Here is an 18,150-nt window from a genome sequence, read left to right on the forward strand (position 1 = left end):
TATAATAGGAGGAACTGAGGAGCCTGAGGAATTTCCAATATTTATTGCACAGTTTTATCTGGCTGCCTATGCATGCCTCCTCCTGTTATTCAAAGCAGCCTTTAATTTAATGTTGAAAAACTTCAACTTCTGCAAAATGGAACGGGAAAGTTTTAAAAAGAAGCACATGCCCACATGCTCGTCTCAAGTGAGATTTCAAAGAAGCTCCATAAGTCAGCCTCTCCTATAATATACAGACTTGGGCAAAATTGTTGGTACCCTTCGGTCAATGAAAGAAAAACTCACAATGGTCACAGAAATAACTTTAATCTTACAAAACCAATAATAAATCTTAACCAATGAAAGTCAGACATTGCTTTTCAACCATGCTTTGACTGAATTAAAAATGAATGCATGAAACAGGCCTGGACAAAAATGATGGTACCCCTAGAAAAGAAAGAAAATAATGTGGCCAAAGGGACATGTTAATCCAGAGTCTCTCTTTTGAAATCCTTTATCTTATCTTAAGCCAACCTCCCTGGACGTGGCTGCAGGAGGAAATTGATGACAGATCAAAGATGCAGGGGACTCAAACGCAGGACTCCTGAATCAACTGAACACAAGGATTTATTTACAGAGTTCACCAGGTGTATATACAGAGAGTGCCGGGCAGTGCTATATACAACAATGTGAGGGACGGGACTCCAGGGAAATCCAAGGGGGGGAATCACTCGCTCTCCAACTCTCCACATACATGACTGCAGTTCCTTTCTTCACACTTGACACACAGATTCACATGGGAAAGGTTATCCAGGGGGTCTGTAGATGAGGAAACAGGAATGAGTACGATATTCACAAAAGACACTTGACTTATCTTGAGCTGTAGCTTGACTCTCACTGACGTGTGGTAGACAACAATCCAGCGAAGACCAGCAGTCACCTCCTGGCTGAAATGCCATTCACCTTGATGGGCATCAGGTGTGTTCTTTTCCGTGGGCCGAGGGCCGAGGGCGTGAACCCACAATGAGTTCTGCCCCAGCGACAGAGAGGAGGTGAGAGAGAGCGCAAGAGAGAGAAAAGAAAAAAAAAAGGCCGACCAGCGCCTTGCCGATCCCCCAGGCCGTGACAGGTGCTGCTTTGCTGCATCTGGCACAGGTTGTCTTGAATCTGTGCGGGGTACAATGAAATCTCAAGACTATCAAGGGATTCTAGAGAAAAATGTGCTGGTCAGTATCAGAAAGCTTGGTCTCAGTCGCAGATCATGGGTCTTACAACAGGACAATGACACAAAACACAGCTAAAAACACCCAAGAATGGCTAAGAGGAAAACATAAGACTATTTTAAAGTGGCCTTCTATGAACCCTGACTTCAATCCTATTGAGCATCTTTGGAAGGAGCTGAAACATGCAGTCTGGAAAAGGCGCCCTTCAAACCGGAAACAACTGGATCAGTTTGCTCATGAGGAGTGGACCAAAATACCTGCTGAGAGGTGACAGTTACAGGAATCGTTTGATTGCAGTGTTTGCCTCAAAAGGTTGTGCAACAAAATATTAAGTTGTGGGTACCATCATTTTTGTCCAGGCCTGTTTCATGCATTTATTTTTTAAATAATTCAGTTGAAGCTTGGTTGAAAAGCAATGTCTGACTTTCATTGGTTAAGATTTATAGAACTTTTATTTATTATTACTTTTGTCAGATTAAAGTTATTGCTGTGACCATTGTGAGTTTTTCTTTCATTGACCGAAGGGTAGCAACATTTTTGTCCACGTCTGTAAATATTTAAATATATCATATAGTAAATCTTTGTTAAACAAGTAACATCAGGATCTTTACTGCACATGTACATCAGCAAAAATATCTTGGCGTGCAGTTTAATTGGTGAAGTCAGTTATTTTGTTAGTGAATTTTTTTTCTTGTTCTACAGTAGTCAAACACTTTAGAGGCAAAAAGATTTAACTGTCAGCCATAAAATCTTTGTGTAGTTACAAGTTCTAACATGCACAAATGCGTGTAAACACCTATAAAACTAACCCTGCAGGTTCCAGAGTAATTCCAAGGAAAGTGGTGGAGTTTGAGTGAAATTTGCATTGTAAGATAAGGAGGTGCCACAACCTGTCCTGTCTGATTTAGGGGATTGTGGGCATTATATAAGACTGAAGCCTGTCCACTCTTACCTGCAGACCTGCTCCATATCTACTAAACAACACGCTTCCTCTTTCGTGACTCGTTCAGGTAAGATGTTTGTTTAACAATTTTAGGACTAATGACTAAAATCAGTTATTATAGTTTTTCTTTTTCTGTTTATTTTTAGTGTTAGGTTTTGTTTTGTTTTTATTAGTTTCATAGTCTCATTAAATATTATTACTATATGGGCATTTCATTGATATTTTATTGTAAATTGCAGTTCTTTTTCTTTTAAAAGAGAAAAAAAACCCAAGCAATGTTTTTAATATTTATATATTATTTCACCTATTTTTTTTCTCACCTAGATTTAGTTAGGCGACCCACCTTTATCATTATGGGTCACCTATACCTATTAGAACAGGTGCTGCACTTGTGCTGTTGCAGACTGTTACCTTGCAAAAAACGGCTCATAAAACTGAGTTAAATCTTAGGTAATTTCCTCTAAATGTCTACCACTTTAATCTCAGTATGTATATTGTTTTTAGTTAATTCTATTAATATTATTAGTAGTAGCAGCTATAGTCAATATAAACATTAAGCATGAGCTGAGCTGCTTCCTAAAAAGCAAATGGGCATACAGTGCTTAACAAATTTATTAGACCATCTATCATAACAAGAATGAAAATGTGTTTTTAGAAATTACTTAGAATTATATTGTTATCTATTAGGCAAATTAAAATAAAATTACAGTTGTATGAAATATGAAAATTAATGGATAACAACAGCTTTAAAAATACTATTTTGATTAAAGAGGCTACACATACAGTTGGTTACAGAAACATAAAACATGATTTTGGTATTTACTAATACTGTTAATTGAGAGCAGCTGTGGTATAAACATTACACTGGGTGGTGGTCTAATGAATTTGTAATTTGTATGTACTTGTTTTGTGCAGACAGAGATTTTCATACATAAAGAAGCATGCCTACAAATAACCTTTTCTGAAGTACTGAATTTAAACACAAGCAAAGAAGAATAAAATTGTCTTATATGACAATTAAATATATGAAATGACATCAACCAAGCTTTATTTTTAATATCAAAAGTTATGTTACCAAAAAAATATTTAATGTAATTTACTGGGTGTAATCTAGAGGTGGAGTAGACTGATAATCACCCTAGAGGTTTGAGGAGCGTACTGATCATTTTAAGAAGAATTTAATTTTACTGTTAGGATTTGAGCTGACATTGTTTCTTTGTAGCATATCATTTATTATACTAATCTATCAAATTTACATGCCAACTTCTTGAAAACAGACACAAACACTGCAGCAATGCCTCTTCCTGGTGCATGCCTGAACATTATGGAGGCTCGTCACAAGCAGAAGGGATATGGGAGCATCTCCAACCCTGAAAGGTTCTGTAACCAAGACTTCAAGAACCTGAAGCAGTACTGTCTAATCAAAGGAGTAAGGTACCTCGATGACATGTTCCCCCCTGATGCAAAGTCTATTGGCCAGGGGATACTGAAGCCCTCCGACCTGGCCCACGTGAAGTGGCTAAGACCTGCGGTGAGTATTTAAAGATATTTAAATTGCACATTAGATGCTCTATCACATCTAAATGTTTAATCAGCCGGGGACTGATTCCCCCTTTTTCACTGCAAGTGATTCAGTTTAAATTTTCTGCTAATGACATTTTTCTGCAGTCAGATTGTAAAAGTGTTTGAATGAGCTGTTCTTCAATTCACACAGTCCCAGTACACAGCTAACAATAATGCTTAACATTTCAAAAATAAAAGTGGTTGCCCTAGACTGCTAGACATGAGCTAATAATTCATTTTAGAATTTTAGAAAACAAAATACAATATCTTTTCCACCTTTGCCCCACTGCATTTGAGATTGTGAAAATGTAGCTCTTCTTATGAACCAAGAAGTGAGATTTTCACTGTAACAGTGCCCTCTAGTGGATGTGACAATAATTAAATTAATCCTGATATTTAAGCCTGTGAAGTAGAGTTTCATATTTCAAACTTGGCCCCAAACCTCTTAAATTTGGGAATGGTCGGATACATTAAGTGGAAATGAGTGAAGCAATCCTTATATTTGAAAACTGACTCCCTGTTTTACAGCAAATTGCTCCTGATGCTGAATTTGTGGTTGATGGCGTCTCCAGATTTGACTTTGGTCAAGGTGTACTTGGTAGGGTCATTTCTTCACTCCTAATATTTACACTCTTGTATCTGCCTACAGTCCTGATTGTTCTTTTTTGTTGTTGTTAACCAGGAAACTGCTGGTTTCTTGCATCAATCGGCGCACTGACTTTCCAGAATCACATTTTTGAACAAGTTGTTCCGCTCGACCAAAAAATCAAAGAGAACTACTGTGGCATTTTTCACTTCAGGGTAAACATCATTAAACTATCAGAATAAGAGAAGTAATTATTATCTTTAACTGTTTTTCTCCACTAAACTAAAACTTAAAAGCTGTTTATTTCAGAGTTTGGATTATTTTGTCTCTAATGATCAAATTTCATGAAACACAACAAGCTCACAAAACAATTGTATCTTTATTTAAGTTCTGGAGATTCGGGCGGTGGGTGGACGTCGTCATTGATGACAAGTTGCCGACGATCAATGGCAGACTAATCTTTGTTCACTCCAAAGATCCAAATGAGTTCTGGCCTGCTCTGCTGGAGAAAGCTTATGCCAAGTATGCAAAGAAACATATGATTTATCCGATATACAGTGAACAAGTTACATGTGGGGGATCTGTGAAAAATATTATCTACCTCTGTCAGGGTTTGTGGTTCCTACACCGACATGACTTCTGGAACTCCTTCAGAGGCTATGATGGATTTCACCGGTGGCGTCCACATGTGCGTCCAGCTGTCGGACGCCAGTTCAGACGTGTGGGGGCTGATATGCAGAACTGGCAAATCCAACACATTGATGGGCTGTGGTACACCTCAAGGGGTAAGCACAAAAAAACAGAACTCAGAAACAGCCCGAGGTTATTCAGGGAGATTATTCTCCAACTACAAAAAAGGGCTTAGAGGACTTTGATTAGTGTTAGTATAGATTAGAGATGCTGTGAAACTGTTTTGACATTTTAACAAACATTTTATGCATTTTGAGGTGAGTTATAACAAAGTCTGTGTTTTCCACTCAGACTGCACTTCATCATCTACCAATAAAACTGGTATCATATTGCCTAAAAACTATAAAACTAAATCAATGATGTAATGATGAAGTTATATTTATGGCATAATCAACCAATATTGCACAAATACAACCCAAGTTAGCATGCACTTTGGGACTGCTTAAGTGGGAATGCAAATCCTGGAACAAGAAGACTGTTTTGACTTAGTAGACTCTAGTTTTTTGTGAAGCGGTTGGTTGACTGCCAGAAACATCTTTTATGAAGACAAAGTGTCCCAAAATGTTGAAATTTGCTTTAAGTCAACATAACCAAACTTTGCAGTCACTTTTTTCTAATGATATTATTGTATCAGAAGTCTTTATTTTCATTTTTTATGCTTTTACAATGACCAATGTTCCTTGATTGTAGGAAACATCTGCTAACACAGTTTTGCCAAATGGACTGGTCCAAGGGCACGCCTACACTGTGACAGGGGTTAAAGAGGTAAAGAATTATACTTACACAGTAATCACAGTTAGTATTGGAAGTGAATCTACAGTAATAATACTTCCCTGGTAAGATTACAGCAATAAAAAGAATGCTATCACATAGTATCACAGTATGCAGTGTAGGAAGAATTACAGCAAAAACAAGCGCATGACATATTAGACAAAATGTTTAGGGGAGATTTAAAAACCTTTAAGCATACATTTAAATACAACAATAATATGTCCCAGAAGGTTGATTCTGTTCATCTGGACGTAGCGTTTTGTGGGAGAAACGTTTCGTCACTCATCCAAGTGACTTATTCAGTCTCAGCTGACTGCAGGTTTTCCCAACCTTATAAACAGTACATTTGCACAATGACTGAAAATAGAACCACTGAATGAACAATGGGCTCTGAGATCAGTTCCTTGATCATTAATATGCAAATTCTCATGACCATTGACTAACAACTACTGATCAAAGACCACTGATCAGTGGCAATGAGTACCATCCACAGAGAGTTGGGGAATGGCTGCAATCACGTAAATGGCCTCCTTGACTCCCCCTCAAACCAGTGTTTCCAGCTGATTGTTCGTTCAGTGATGCTCGTTTCAGTCATTGTGCAATGTACTGTTTATAAGGTTCGGGAAACCTGCAGTCAGCTGAAACTGAAGACGTCACTTGGATGAGTGACGAAACGTTTCTTGCATTGAAAACGTTACGTCCAGATGAACAGAATCAACCTTTTGTGATTTACTTACCTGGATGATTGAGCATGCATCGAACCAATAACTGTGATTTTTCTGGTGCCTGCGGCCAGCTTATTAGCCAAGGAAAACTTGTGAAGCTGATCCGTTTGTGGAACCCCTGGGGCAAAGGAGAGTGGGTAGGAGACTGGAGTGATCGGTAAGCAGTAATCAGCTTTGGTATATTTAATTAGAGAATAATTTTCTTCAAAATATGCAACTCTGGATAAAAATTACCAACATAATGTGTCATCTCTTACCTAAAATACTGTCTTTAAGGTCCCCCATGTGGGACATTGTGAGTTCTCAAGACCGCCAAATGTGCCTTTCAGTGGCTGATGATGGAGAGTTTTGGTAAGCAAATTTCGTCAAAAGAAAACTACAACCTCTGGCGGAATTATATTAATACCACCAGAAGTTGTAGTTTTCTCTTTTTTTGCTTTATTTACTCTGTACTATGTCATAAGCTTAGAGTTTTATACTTTGACATCACATCTAAATAAATTAGGAATGAGAATCTACCTGATTTTATTAACAGGATGGCATTTGAAGATTTCTGTAAGTTCTACACAGATCTTGACATCTGTGGCCTGAAACCAGACTTCATAGATGGAAAATCCTCTGCTCAGTGGAAGACCTCTGTGTACGAGGGTCGGTGGGTTGCTGGAACTACTGCTGGAGGCTGCATAAATAACAGAGGTAATTATATAGCATATACTGGAATATAGGTGTTTAAATGTTCAGCAGAACATAATTTTTTAATCTTCAATTCATGTAAATAAAACATATTTTTCCCTCTATGTCCTCCAGACACTTTCTGGACAAATCCACAGTATCGAATTAAGGTCGTAGGTGAAAACTCAGAGACCAATGGGGAGAAAAACATCCTAGTGTCTCTCATGCAAAAGCCTGACAAGAGGAACAGACGCCTGGTGCAGAACCTCCACATTGGTTTTGCTGTATATTTGGTAAATATTTCTCTTTGTCATATCATTCATACATGCATAACTATGGTGAAAACAAATACCATGTTGAAGTTGACATTTTCAGAGCATGAAAATGTATTTAACTATTGTCAGAACTTGTATCGTAATGTGGAAACAACAATAATAATGTGGTGTTGAAATGCAGAAAATGACAGATCAAAAATTTACTACAACATACAAAAAACCATTTTGTTAGCAAGCCAAGCTTTAATATGCTGTCCAAGCATTCATACAGTGGCTGTGCACATGTTGAAATAACTAACTAACGACTAACTGAATTATTGTTTATTCCCAACATGAACAAAATTCATCTGACGTCCTTCAAGGTGTCCGAAGACGTAAGAAACTAATTTAATCTATTTCATGTTTATAATACACATATGGTGATGTGAAAAGGAAAGTACACTGTCTTTCACTATTAAGGTTCTGTGTATCTGTATGCGCTGATACATAAAACCTTCAAGTTGACATGTCTGTACGCACTTCAGAAACTTCTTCAAATGAAATTGGGGAGCTGAAATATCACTTTGAATAATTTCAGTACAAAACGCAAAGTGGGAAGTTCTTTTTCTAACTTCGCTCGGTGTTTCACTATGGGAATCGCCTCGGCGTGACCAACTACGGAAGCTCCAATGACACCACGTCTGTCTATGACAGACCTGTCGAGCCGTGCTCAGGGCTCCGCCCCCTCGTACTAACACGGCCGACCAGCTCCTCCTAACTCATTCTTGCTTTCTTCCCGTGAGAAACTACTTTGAGCTCCCTCAGCGCATCCAGGCTAACTTGATTAGCTGCTTAACAGTTCTCAGGCGTCCCGTGTAGGAGTACGTCGCCGAACGCAGTTTTTCCGGTTCCAGTTTGGATCGTGCTGAGTAAGTCCTTCGAAAGAAGTGTACTTAGAGTTGCACTGTGGAACAGCAACCGCGTCAGGCGAGCTGTCCCAGCGGTTCCTGGTTTTAGTTAGCGAGGTAGCCGACGTTGTGTGACTCGGGCTAACGCGTTACGGCGAGCTGTTCGTTCAGTGTCCGGCTAGCATTAACTTGTTAGCAGGCCACGAACCACATTAGCGTCTCACTAGCATTAGCTTGTTGGTCGACGTAGGGTTCGGTTAGCATTAAGTTGCTAACGATATTGGCTAGCGGAGTGCAGCCAACGTGTCACGACGAGCTGACTCCCGCCGCGACTAGATCGGATTTAACACCCGCTGCTAGTCCTAGCTACTTACGGGCTAACGTGTCGAGACGAGCCTGGTGTAGCCTAGTCTCACCCCTTTCCGCTAACCATGTCTACGGCTCCTACTCCCGCCAAAAGGTCGGAGCCGAAGGCTAAAGAGGCTGCATCCCGCCCGTGCCCCGCATCATGCGGTGCCACCATCTCGGGCAGGGACCCTCATCCAATGTGCATCGTCTGTATGGGTGCCAAGCATGCTCAGGCTTCACTGGCGGACCCTCAGGGATGCCCACACTGTGCTTTGATGCCAGAGAAAGTCCTGGAAAGGAGGCTGAGAGTAGCAGTAACGAACAGTCAGGACCCCTGCCTGTCGGCTGCTACTGCTACGAGCGATATCCGTCATCCGCGAGCCTCCACAAGCTGGGCGGACATGATGGAAGAAGAGTCCCCGCTCATGCCCCCATCGTTCGAGGACCTCCTCGATCAAAACGTGGGCGAGCCGGGTGGCGAGGACGCGGAGGGCGATGCCGACTCCGACCTCCTCGACCTGGAGGACATGGATGAGGAACAGGAGGATGACTCTACCTTTCCTCCCCAGCAGTCCAGGCCACCGAGTGGGGCTGAAGTTGCACCCCTGGTGGACAGCAATTTGTACGAGGTCTGTAAACGGGCTGCTGCCAAGCTAGGCATCCCATGGCCAGCCGCCCAGGATGCCGAAGGGGCAGAACGTGACTTGTATGACGGCAAGAGGCTCCCACCAGCCTTGCCGCCATCAAAGCAGCTTCTGCCAGCAGTCCCAGCCTGCATGAAAGAAATGAGTCGCTATTGGTCAAGCCCTTTTAAAAGCAAGCTTCCGACCAAGGGCTGCTCTAAGCTTGAGATCCAGGGGATGGGTGAACTGGGGCTGACTGAACCCCCAGCAGTGGAGCCTTCAGTGGCGTATCACCTTCACCCTAACCGCAGGGCAATCTCAGCTTCTTCTAGCATTTCTTTGCCCAACAAGATAGATCGCCTCACGGCATCTATTTATCAAAGGACATACAAATATGCTGCACAGTCAGTGTGCTCGCTTAATGCAGTCACACTGCTATCAGCATATCAGGCAGAAATTCTGGAAGACATGGGCCGTCAGCTTGACTCGGGTTCCCCGAACCCAGCCCTCTGGGATGAAATCTGCGTGGTTAATGATCTCATTCTTCGCTCCTCCAGGGGAGCAGTCCAAGGGTGTGGTCGCGTTATGGGCCTTGCAGTCTCGGGTGAGAGAGCCTTGTGGCTAAACCTGTCAGGCCTGGGTGATGCTCAGAAGGCTGAGGTCATGGATGCAGCCTATGACCCAACCAAGGGTCTCTTTGGCCCAGCCCTGGAGAGAATGAGAGAAACAAGCACCCGCAGAAAGCAGGAGGGTGAAGCATTCAATCTCTGCTTACCCAGAAAACCTAACTCTCAGCCCCAGCAGGTGCCAAGAGCTGGCTTTGCAGCAACAGCAGCAGCTGCGAGAGGGAGACAGAGTGGGGTCAGAATGCAGAGAGGAGCAGGAGGCCAGCAGGGTGCCCACCAGGCCAAGGTAGAGAACCGAAGACCTTGGGGCAAGCATTCCTTTGCAGCAGTTGCTGCAAAGAACAAGCCGTCACACCCCGGAGAGGGAAAAAAGAAGCGGTCAGCCTAGCACACCTGCAGCATTCTGTGTCACCCCTCTTTTCTTCCCCAAAGAGAAGGAAGGTGTTAGAAGGGGTAACCAAATCACTCCAAAGTTCAGGGTCTCCGGAAGTTTCCAGTTCACCAGGAGCACCCTCTCAGTCTCCTCCTCCAGTTCAGGGAGGACAGACTTGTGGACAAATGGCGCAGTGTCACCAAACACTTCTAAACACTCTGTCTGTGTCACCAAGCACTGCCCAGAGTCACCAGACACTTCACTGTGGTTTGGGGGTAACAAAAGAAATAAAACGTGCATTTCTGCAGCCAGGCAGTTTGCCAAGGGCAGAATGTCCCCCCAGTTTCAAAATAAAAACAAAAGAAAATCACTGCAATTTGTCTTTGTTCCCAGCGGGGGGAGCTCACGCTCTTCCCGAGGGGGAGAGCCCCAACTCCTTCCGGGAGACAGGGGTGACGTCACGCTACCGCTTCTTCAGAGGCCCGCTCGCAGAGCGGCTGGAGCGGTGGCGCGCATGCGCAGTTCATCCCTGGGTCTTGTCAACCATTTCCCATGGTTACAGACTACAGTTTGCGGCAAAACCACCGAGATTCGGCGGAGTGTTAGCTTCTGTGGCCAGTCGCGATTCAGCGAATGTGCTGGAGGAGGAAATATCCTCCCTGTTACACAAACAGGCGATCGGAGCGGTTCCGAGCGAAGAAGCTCAGCAGGGCTTTTACTCCCGCTATTTCCTCATCCCGAAAAAGGACGGAACGTCGCTCCGTCCTATTCTGGATCTGCGTGTGTTAAACAAGCATTTGAGAAAGTACACGTTCAGAATGCTCACACACAAGACGCTTTGTCGCTCAATTCACACAGGCGATTGGTTTGTTACAATCGACCTATCAGACGCATATTTTCACATCGCCATTTATCCTCCACACAGGAAATATCTCAGGTTCGCTTATCAGAGCGTAGCGTACGAGTTTCAAACTATCCCATTCGGGCTATCCTTAGCTCCGAGGGTGTTCAGCAAATGTGTGGAGGCAGCGCTGTCTCCGTTAAGGAACAGCGGCATCAGAATATTTTCTTACATAGACGATTATCTAATATGCTCACGATCGCGCGAGCAGGCGATCAAAGACTCCGAGGTGGTGGTGAATCACCTCACGGAGCTTGGGTTCACTATCAACCTGGAAAAGAGCCACTTGGAACCCGCACAGTTTACAGAGTATCTGGGGCTCAGAATAGACTCCATCTCTTATCGTATCGCACTTTCAGAGCGGAGGATCGCATCCTTCACTCACTGTCTTTCCCGTTTTCAGCTGGGGAAAGTCGTGCGGTTCCGACTCTGTCTCCGCCTCCTCGGCCTCATGGCCTCGGTGATATCGGTGGTACACTTGGGGCTGCTTATGATGAGAGATTTTCAGCGGTGGGTCGCTTCTCTGCAGCTGTGCCCTCGCCGACATCTCAGTCGTGGTGTAAAAATAACGCAGCCGTGTATTGCGGCTCTCCGGCCCTGGAGGAGCCCGACAGCTCTCGCGGCGGGGGTACCGCTCGGGGCAGTATCATCCAGGGTGACGCTGACCACAGATGCATCCCTGTCAGGTTGGGGTGCAACTATGATGGGCAGAGCAGTGAATGGCGTTTGGTCACAGAGACTCACTCTGAATCACATAAATGTGCTGGAGCTCCGCGCGGTGCTCCTAGCCTTACGGCATTTTCTGCCGTATCTCCGGGGTCAACATGTTTTAGTGAAAACAGACAACTCCACTGTAGTTGCTTATATCAACCGCCAGGGCGGCACCCGTTCCCGGCAGCTACACAGGTTAGCCAGGGAAATAATTATGTGGAGCAGCACTCGGCTCCTCTCCCTTCGGGCAACTCACGTGCCAGGAATTCTGAACAGGGGGGCGGACCTCCTGTCCAGAGGAAATCCACTGTTCGGAGAATGGAGGCTTCACCCACAGGTGGTGGAGCAGATTTGGCAGAGATACGGCCGGGCTGCCGTAGATCTCTTCGCCTCGCGAGAAAACACACAGTGCCCCCTGTTTTTCTCCCTGTCAGACGCACACGCGCCACTGGGCGTGGATGCGCTGGCCCATCCTTGGCCAAAAACTCTGCTGTATGCTTTCCCTCCCCTCAGCCTGATCTCCCCAACACTGATCAGAGTGAGGGATCAGGGGCTGTCTCTGATTTTAATAGCTCCACGGTGGCCATCCAAACACTGGATAGCAGAAATCATCCAGCTTCTGGTGGACGAGCCATGGCCACTCCCCATCCGCAGGGACCTTCTGTCTCAGGCGCGGGGGGAGATATACCATCCCCATCCAGACCAGGTTGCTCTCTGGGCCTGGCCCGTGAAAGGTGGAATTTGAAGGCAGCAGGCATGCCTCCGAAGGTTATTGAAACCATTCAGAATGCCAGAGCCTCCTCCACCCGTTCCATTTACAGCAGTAAATGGCGTGTTTTTGAAGAGTGGTGCCATGAAAAGCAGATTATCCCTTTTCAGTGTTCAGTGGTGGAGCTGTTGTGTTTTCTTCAAGACTTGCTGGACAAAAGGAAAGCTTTTTCCACTATAAAGGTCTATTTAGCAGCTATTTCAGCCTGCCACGTGGGGTTTGGTGATAAACCTGCTGGGCAGCACCCCCTTGTAGGTCGCTTCATGAGAGGAGCGCGTCGAACGCTCCCAGTTTCTAGACCACTGGTCCCTTTATGGGATCTGTCAGTCGTTTTAGACGCCCTCTCCCACCACCCCTTTGAGCCTATTGGGGCAGTGGGGTTGAAGTTTCTCTCTCTTAAAACCACTCTGCTGTTGGCTCTAACCACAGCCAAGCGAGTTAGTGAATTACAGGCTCTGTCTATTCACCCCTCTTGTCTACAGTTGGCCCCGGGACTCACTAAAGCACTCCTGAGGCCTAACCCAGCCTTTGTCCCTAAAGTGTTGGAAACATCATACAGGTGCCCTACAGTAGAGCTCCTAGCTTTTCACCCCCCTCCATTCTCTTCCGAGAGGGAGCAGAGGCTGAACACTTTGTGCCCTGTCCGGGCCTTGGGGACTTATGTTGACAGAACAGCTGGATTCAGGAAGTCGGATCAGCTGTTTGTTTCCTGGGCCTCCCCTCACAAGGGCAGGCCCGTATCACGCCAGAGACTAGCTCATTGGATTGTAGAGGCCTTAGCTCTGGCTTATAGCTGTAAGGGCTTGCAGGCCCCCCCGGGACTCCGAGCACACTCCACTAGGGGTGTGGCCACATCCTGGGCGTTGTTCAGAGGTGTATCAGTCCAGGATATTTGTGCGGCAGCAAGCTGGGCTACGCCGCACACGTTTGTCCGGTTTTATCGGCTGGATGTTGCACAGTCATCCCTGGCTCAGACGGTGCTGGATTCTGGTGCCTCAGGTTCGACCTGAGATCCTGGAGTAGCACTGGAGAGTAGCTTCGGGAGCTGGCGCAATCCGGGAGTGGGCCATATCTCCCATAGTGAAACACCGAGCGAAGTTAGAAAAAGAACGTTGGGTTACTTAACGTAATCCCTGGTTCTTTGATAACAGAGTGAGGTGTTTCACCAACACTTCCCTCCTTGCTTAGGCACGGAAAGAAATCTGCTTGGAATGAGTTAGGAGGAGCTGGTCGGCCGTGTTAGTACGAGGGGGCGGAGCCCTGAGCACGGCTCGACAGGTCTGTCATAGACAGACGTGGTGTCATTGGAGCTTCCGTAGTTGGTCACGCCGAGGCGATTCCCATAGTGAAACACCTCACTCTGTTATCAAAGAACCAGGGATTACGTTAAGTAACCCAACGTTTCCAGCAATGTTCTTCAACACCCATCTGCCTGTTGCTCGGAGTGATAAATACATGAATGCCCGTGAGGTGATAGAGTTCCTTATGCTGAAGCCTGGTGAATACCTGATTGTGCCATCCACCTTCAAACCCAACGAGACAGCCTCCTTCATCCTCACCATCCACTCAAGAGAAGAGACTTGTTGCTAGTATGCTCACTGTCGATGTCTGAAGATATGACATAAAAAAATTTAAAACAAAATTTGCATTTGACACATTACAGTTGATTTCTATGAAAGTAATGCATATTGGTCTCCCCACAGTGAGAATTCAAATTCAAATGAGCAAAGATATGAGCCAGTTGAAAAGGTTTGTAACAAATCATTTAATTGTGTCCGTGTTATTTTGCTGTTCATGTGTTATTAATGTGAACTGTTGACTCGTCAGGTCACAAAAGTAAAAAACCATCAGGATGAAGAAAACAAGAAAACATTCTTCCGTCAATACTCTGACAAGGTAATTAAAAAAGATCTTTTTGCTAATAATATTAGCCGCATTACTGCAATATTACAAGTTTATATAGCATTATGTGTCTAACGTCTGTGTAATGTATCATGTAGTAAACCAAATCAATTAATGTTTCAGTATGAAGAAGTGGATGCTGAGCAGCTCCAGAGGCTTCTAAATGAAAACATCCTGAAAGGTTTGGCCTTTAAAAAGTCTGTCAAGCTCAATTTAAATTTACTGGGCCACCTACACATGGCTGTTTGGCCATGGGAACCCATTCCATGAAGCTCCTTGTGCACAGTTTTTGTGCTGATTGATAGGTTTGTAGCATAAACCTATTCGCTGGAACGTTAAGACAATATAATTACACTGCAAGCAAGACGCAAGTAGGCAAACTTCTTCATGGTACTCGTGCACGGGAGAGAACCAGACAAACGCCGTTCCTTCGCTTGACCCCAGTAGCTCTCGTCCGTTCTCCCGTACCACTGTTCTTTTATTGAGGTTACATGAATATGCATAAGTTCATTAACATATGACGTCTACATACACACAAAGAGTACCTTGCCTGTGTGTGTGTGTGTGTGTGTGTGTGTGTGTGTGTGTGTGTGTGTGTGTGTGTGTGGCCTGCTGATCAAAGGGTCAAACATCCTTGGTCAGGAAGAGGGTAGCCTCCCCCTCCCCCTAGATGGTTCATCCTAGATAACACGGTGAGGAAGTCCTGCAGTTCATCTAAACAAAGAGCACTTAGACTAGAACAGACGCAACTACGTTAATCCTACCATAAAACAATAAGACACGGTATGACCTCTCATGCTCCCAGAGTGCTGTCTAATACACACAAAGTTTGCAGACTATCAAGGATCAAAACCTCTACCAATCTACAACTAATTACAAAACTCTAAGCATATATAAGTAAATATTTCTAAGCATAAATGACAATCAACAATACAAATCTAACACTGATGTTATTGCCAGAGGAGGTTTGGAGCCCTGTAAATACTTTTGTTCATATAGCGTAGTTTCCAGGTCTGACCCGTCCAATTTATAAATCAGTATTATTTCCTGTAAGCCTTCATCGGACTCTGGCAAACTCTGGTTTATGAGAATATGACTCTAACTTATTAATACAAAATTAACTGTGGTCCACATTAGTGTAAACATCAGTAATACAGCAGGGTGTGCAAGACCCTAAGTTTCTTAGTCGCCATGGCTACTTCGACATGCAGTCTATGACTCTGAATACTGTGGATGACAATTGTGCTACACTGTCTTTGCTAATTCAACTCTGTTTTATTTAGGAGAAATGAAATCTGGAGGGTTCAGCCTTGATGCCTGTCGCAGCATGGTGGCTCTAATGGATGTATCCTGTTATAATACATGTGATACTGGAAAAAGCAGATTAAGAAACTTTGTAGTTTGCCTTTTTGAGCTGTTGAAAAGTAACTATTGCAGAAGTCTATATGTAAGCAAACCTGAGTGCTTCTCTGTTGATATAACCAGCATTACTCATCTGAAAGACCAGACTAAGATTTGTCCCTTTGCTACCTTAATGTGGGTTTTAAAAGACATCGATCACAGGCAAACTAAACAGTGAGGAATTTGTCCGTCTGTGGAACAAGGTCACCAAGTACAAGGTAAAGGGAAAAAAACAGCCTTAAAACATATATCAATACATCTGCTATAGATGTGAAGATTTTCCCTGATCAGTTTCATGGTTTCAGTCTTCTCTTATCAGGAGACTTTCTTCCTCACCGACGTTTCAAAAACAGGAACGCTGTCACTGAGTGAGCTGAGGAACGCATTTGTAGCTTCAGGTATATGTTTATAGTTATATGTGTGTATATATATGTACATGTGTGTATATGTATGTATATATACATATATGTGTGTGTATTAGTATATATTAGTGCTGTCAGCGTTAATCTCGTTAAAATAATGCTAGCGCCATAACCCAGAGCTTCCCAAAGTGTGTGGCCCACCCCCTAGGGTGGGGCGCAGAGCCATTGCAGGGGGTATGAAAAAAAAAAAAAAAAAAAAGGACACTTGGACACTGCTAGCATAATGGACAGGTTTTTGACGGGTGTCCACACAAACGCAAAGCAGGAGATGACGCATCGCCAAATATGTTTCCAAACCAACTTAATTCTAAGCCAAAGACTAGAAAATACGATGAAGCATATCGTGTGTGTATGTAAGCGTGTAAAACCTGAAGATGGAGACAAAATACTGTTTATCTGCCATTCTGCAATTCATCTCATGTAAACAATAACGTGCGCACAGCGTGACGTGAAAAAAGGCACATACCTTTGACGTTGCCTGACGAACTGTCTATCCCTCGTCCACACGGAGGGATGGAAAAGGAGTCTAAAAAAGGAGTTTTAAAAAAATCTCCATTTTCGGTGATTCCAAACGCCGTTTACGTGCTGACGAAAGGCCCAAACGCATAGAAACAGCTGCGTTTTCAAAAATACCCGTGTAGGTGTGGACGTAGCGTAAAAGATTTAGTAGTGTATTTTATCACTACCTGTAATTTATTGCAGATTACTTGTATTTGTTTAATTGTTTACTAAATGTTTGAGATGTGAAATAAACTGTTGGTGTTTGAAAACAAAATATGGGCGTGTGTGGCTGGAGGATGTGTTTGTGCATGCGGGGGGCGAACATTTTTCTTGTAAAACAAAGGGGGCCCCAGCAAAAAAAGTTCGGGAACCACTGCCATAACTACATTAACGCGGCAAATCTTCATTAGCAAGATAGCGCGGATTGACCCGTGCGTGCAGCTGGACGGCGCGTTAACATCATTTTAACGAGATTAACGCTGACAGCACTAGTATATGTATGTATGTACATATATCTCAGCAAACTCCTCCTGAAGTCTGACTGTGTGTGTTCTTCAGGAATGAAGGTTTCAGATGACATGCTCAGTCTGATGGCTCTGCGCTATGGCGCCTCCTCTGGACACATGGCACTGGAGTGCTTCATCAGTCTCATGATTCGCTTGGACTGCATGAAGAGTAAGTGAAGCCGAGAAGAAATAACAACAGTAGATGTGTAGATAGCTGAAAATAAATCTCATGCAGTGAGAATGAAAAGTTTTTTCAGTGGAAAACATCTTTCTCGCTTCTAAGATTTGATTAAGGTTCATGATTTGTACAGTTTAAACTCAAAGTTGTGTTCTTCAACAGAAATCTTCAAACAGTTGTCTGATGGAAAATCCATTAATCTCAAGGAGTCAGAGGTAATAAAGTCACTTTAGTGCTGACAGAGCAAACGAATAAATAAATATAAATATTTATACAAAGAAAACGCATCAGTTTAAGTGATACTTAAATGTTAATAAATAATCTGTCTTATTTTCAGTGGATGTACGTTTCCATGTACACTTAAGCCAGCTGAAAGACAGATGCACGTTTCATCTGGAAAACACAAGAAGATATTTCAAAAACTTGTTTTCTGTGAATTAGCTATAACACTTTATTACTTTGAAACAACTAAACACAATAATGTGAAACTATAACAAACACTAACATTTAAAGCTGTAAACCTTATGCCTCTCTGCATATTATGTCAAAGACTGAATAACTGCATTTTTTTGTGA

General features: G+C 43.6%; 1 protein-coding gene across 2 annotated transcripts; it reads left to right on the plus strand.

Moving 5' to 3' along the window:
- The first annotated feature begins 3,439 nt into the window (after window positions 1–3,439).
- Window positions 3,440–17,939, plus strand: LOC146611909 (calpain-1 catalytic subunit-like). 2 transcript variants are annotated; one of them, XM_085343379.1, is made up of 22 exons: window positions 3,440–3,676; window positions 4,237–4,306; window positions 4,391–4,509; window positions 4,683–4,816; window positions 4,905–5,079; window positions 5,675–5,749; window positions 6,552–6,637; window positions 6,757–6,831; window positions 7,016–7,176; window positions 7,288–7,445; window positions 7,790–7,801; window positions 8,005–8,024; window positions 14,057–14,254; window positions 14,369–14,414; window positions 14,493–14,561; window positions 14,691–14,748; window positions 15,851–15,912; window positions 16,118–16,186; window positions 16,288–16,366; window positions 17,450–17,566; window positions 17,738–17,790; window positions 17,913–17,939. In XM_085343379.1, exons 1-22 carry the CDS (start codon window positions 3,440–3,442, stop codon window positions 17,937–17,939), a joined length of 2,100 nt encoding a protein of 699 aa, XP_085199505.1. The 2 variants fall into 2 exon arrangements, with proteins under 2 accessions (XP_085199505.1, XP_085199506.1); XM_085343380.1 differs by lacking the exon at window positions 8,005–8,024 and adding an exon at window positions 9,669–9,689 and having other exon boundaries at window positions 7,790–7,791.
- Window positions 17,940–18,150: the final 211 nt, after the last annotated feature.

The sequence above is a fragment of the Diplotaxodon limnothrissa genome, linkage group LG19, assembly GCF_057381915.1.
Source record: "Diplotaxodon limnothrissa isolate DT_005_m linkage group LG19, D_limnothrissa_male_GT1.1, whole genome shotgun sequence".
Lineage (NCBI taxonomy): Eukaryota > Metazoa > Chordata > Actinopteri > Cichliformes > Cichlidae > Diplotaxodon > Diplotaxodon limnothrissa.

Coding starts and splice junctions, on each gene's coding strand:
- LOC146611909 (XM_085343379.1), top strand. CDS start 3,440: ATGCCTCTTCCTGGTGCATGCCTGAACATTATGGAGGCTCGTCACAAG. Junction 14,749..15,850: donor AAATGAAAACATCCTGAAAG/GTTTGGCCTTTA, acceptor TGTTTTATTTAG/GAGAAATGAAATCTGGAGGG. Junction 15,913..16,117: donor GCATGGTGGCTCTAATGGAT/GTATCCTGTTAT, acceptor GGGTTTTAAAAG/ACATCGATCACAGGCAAACT.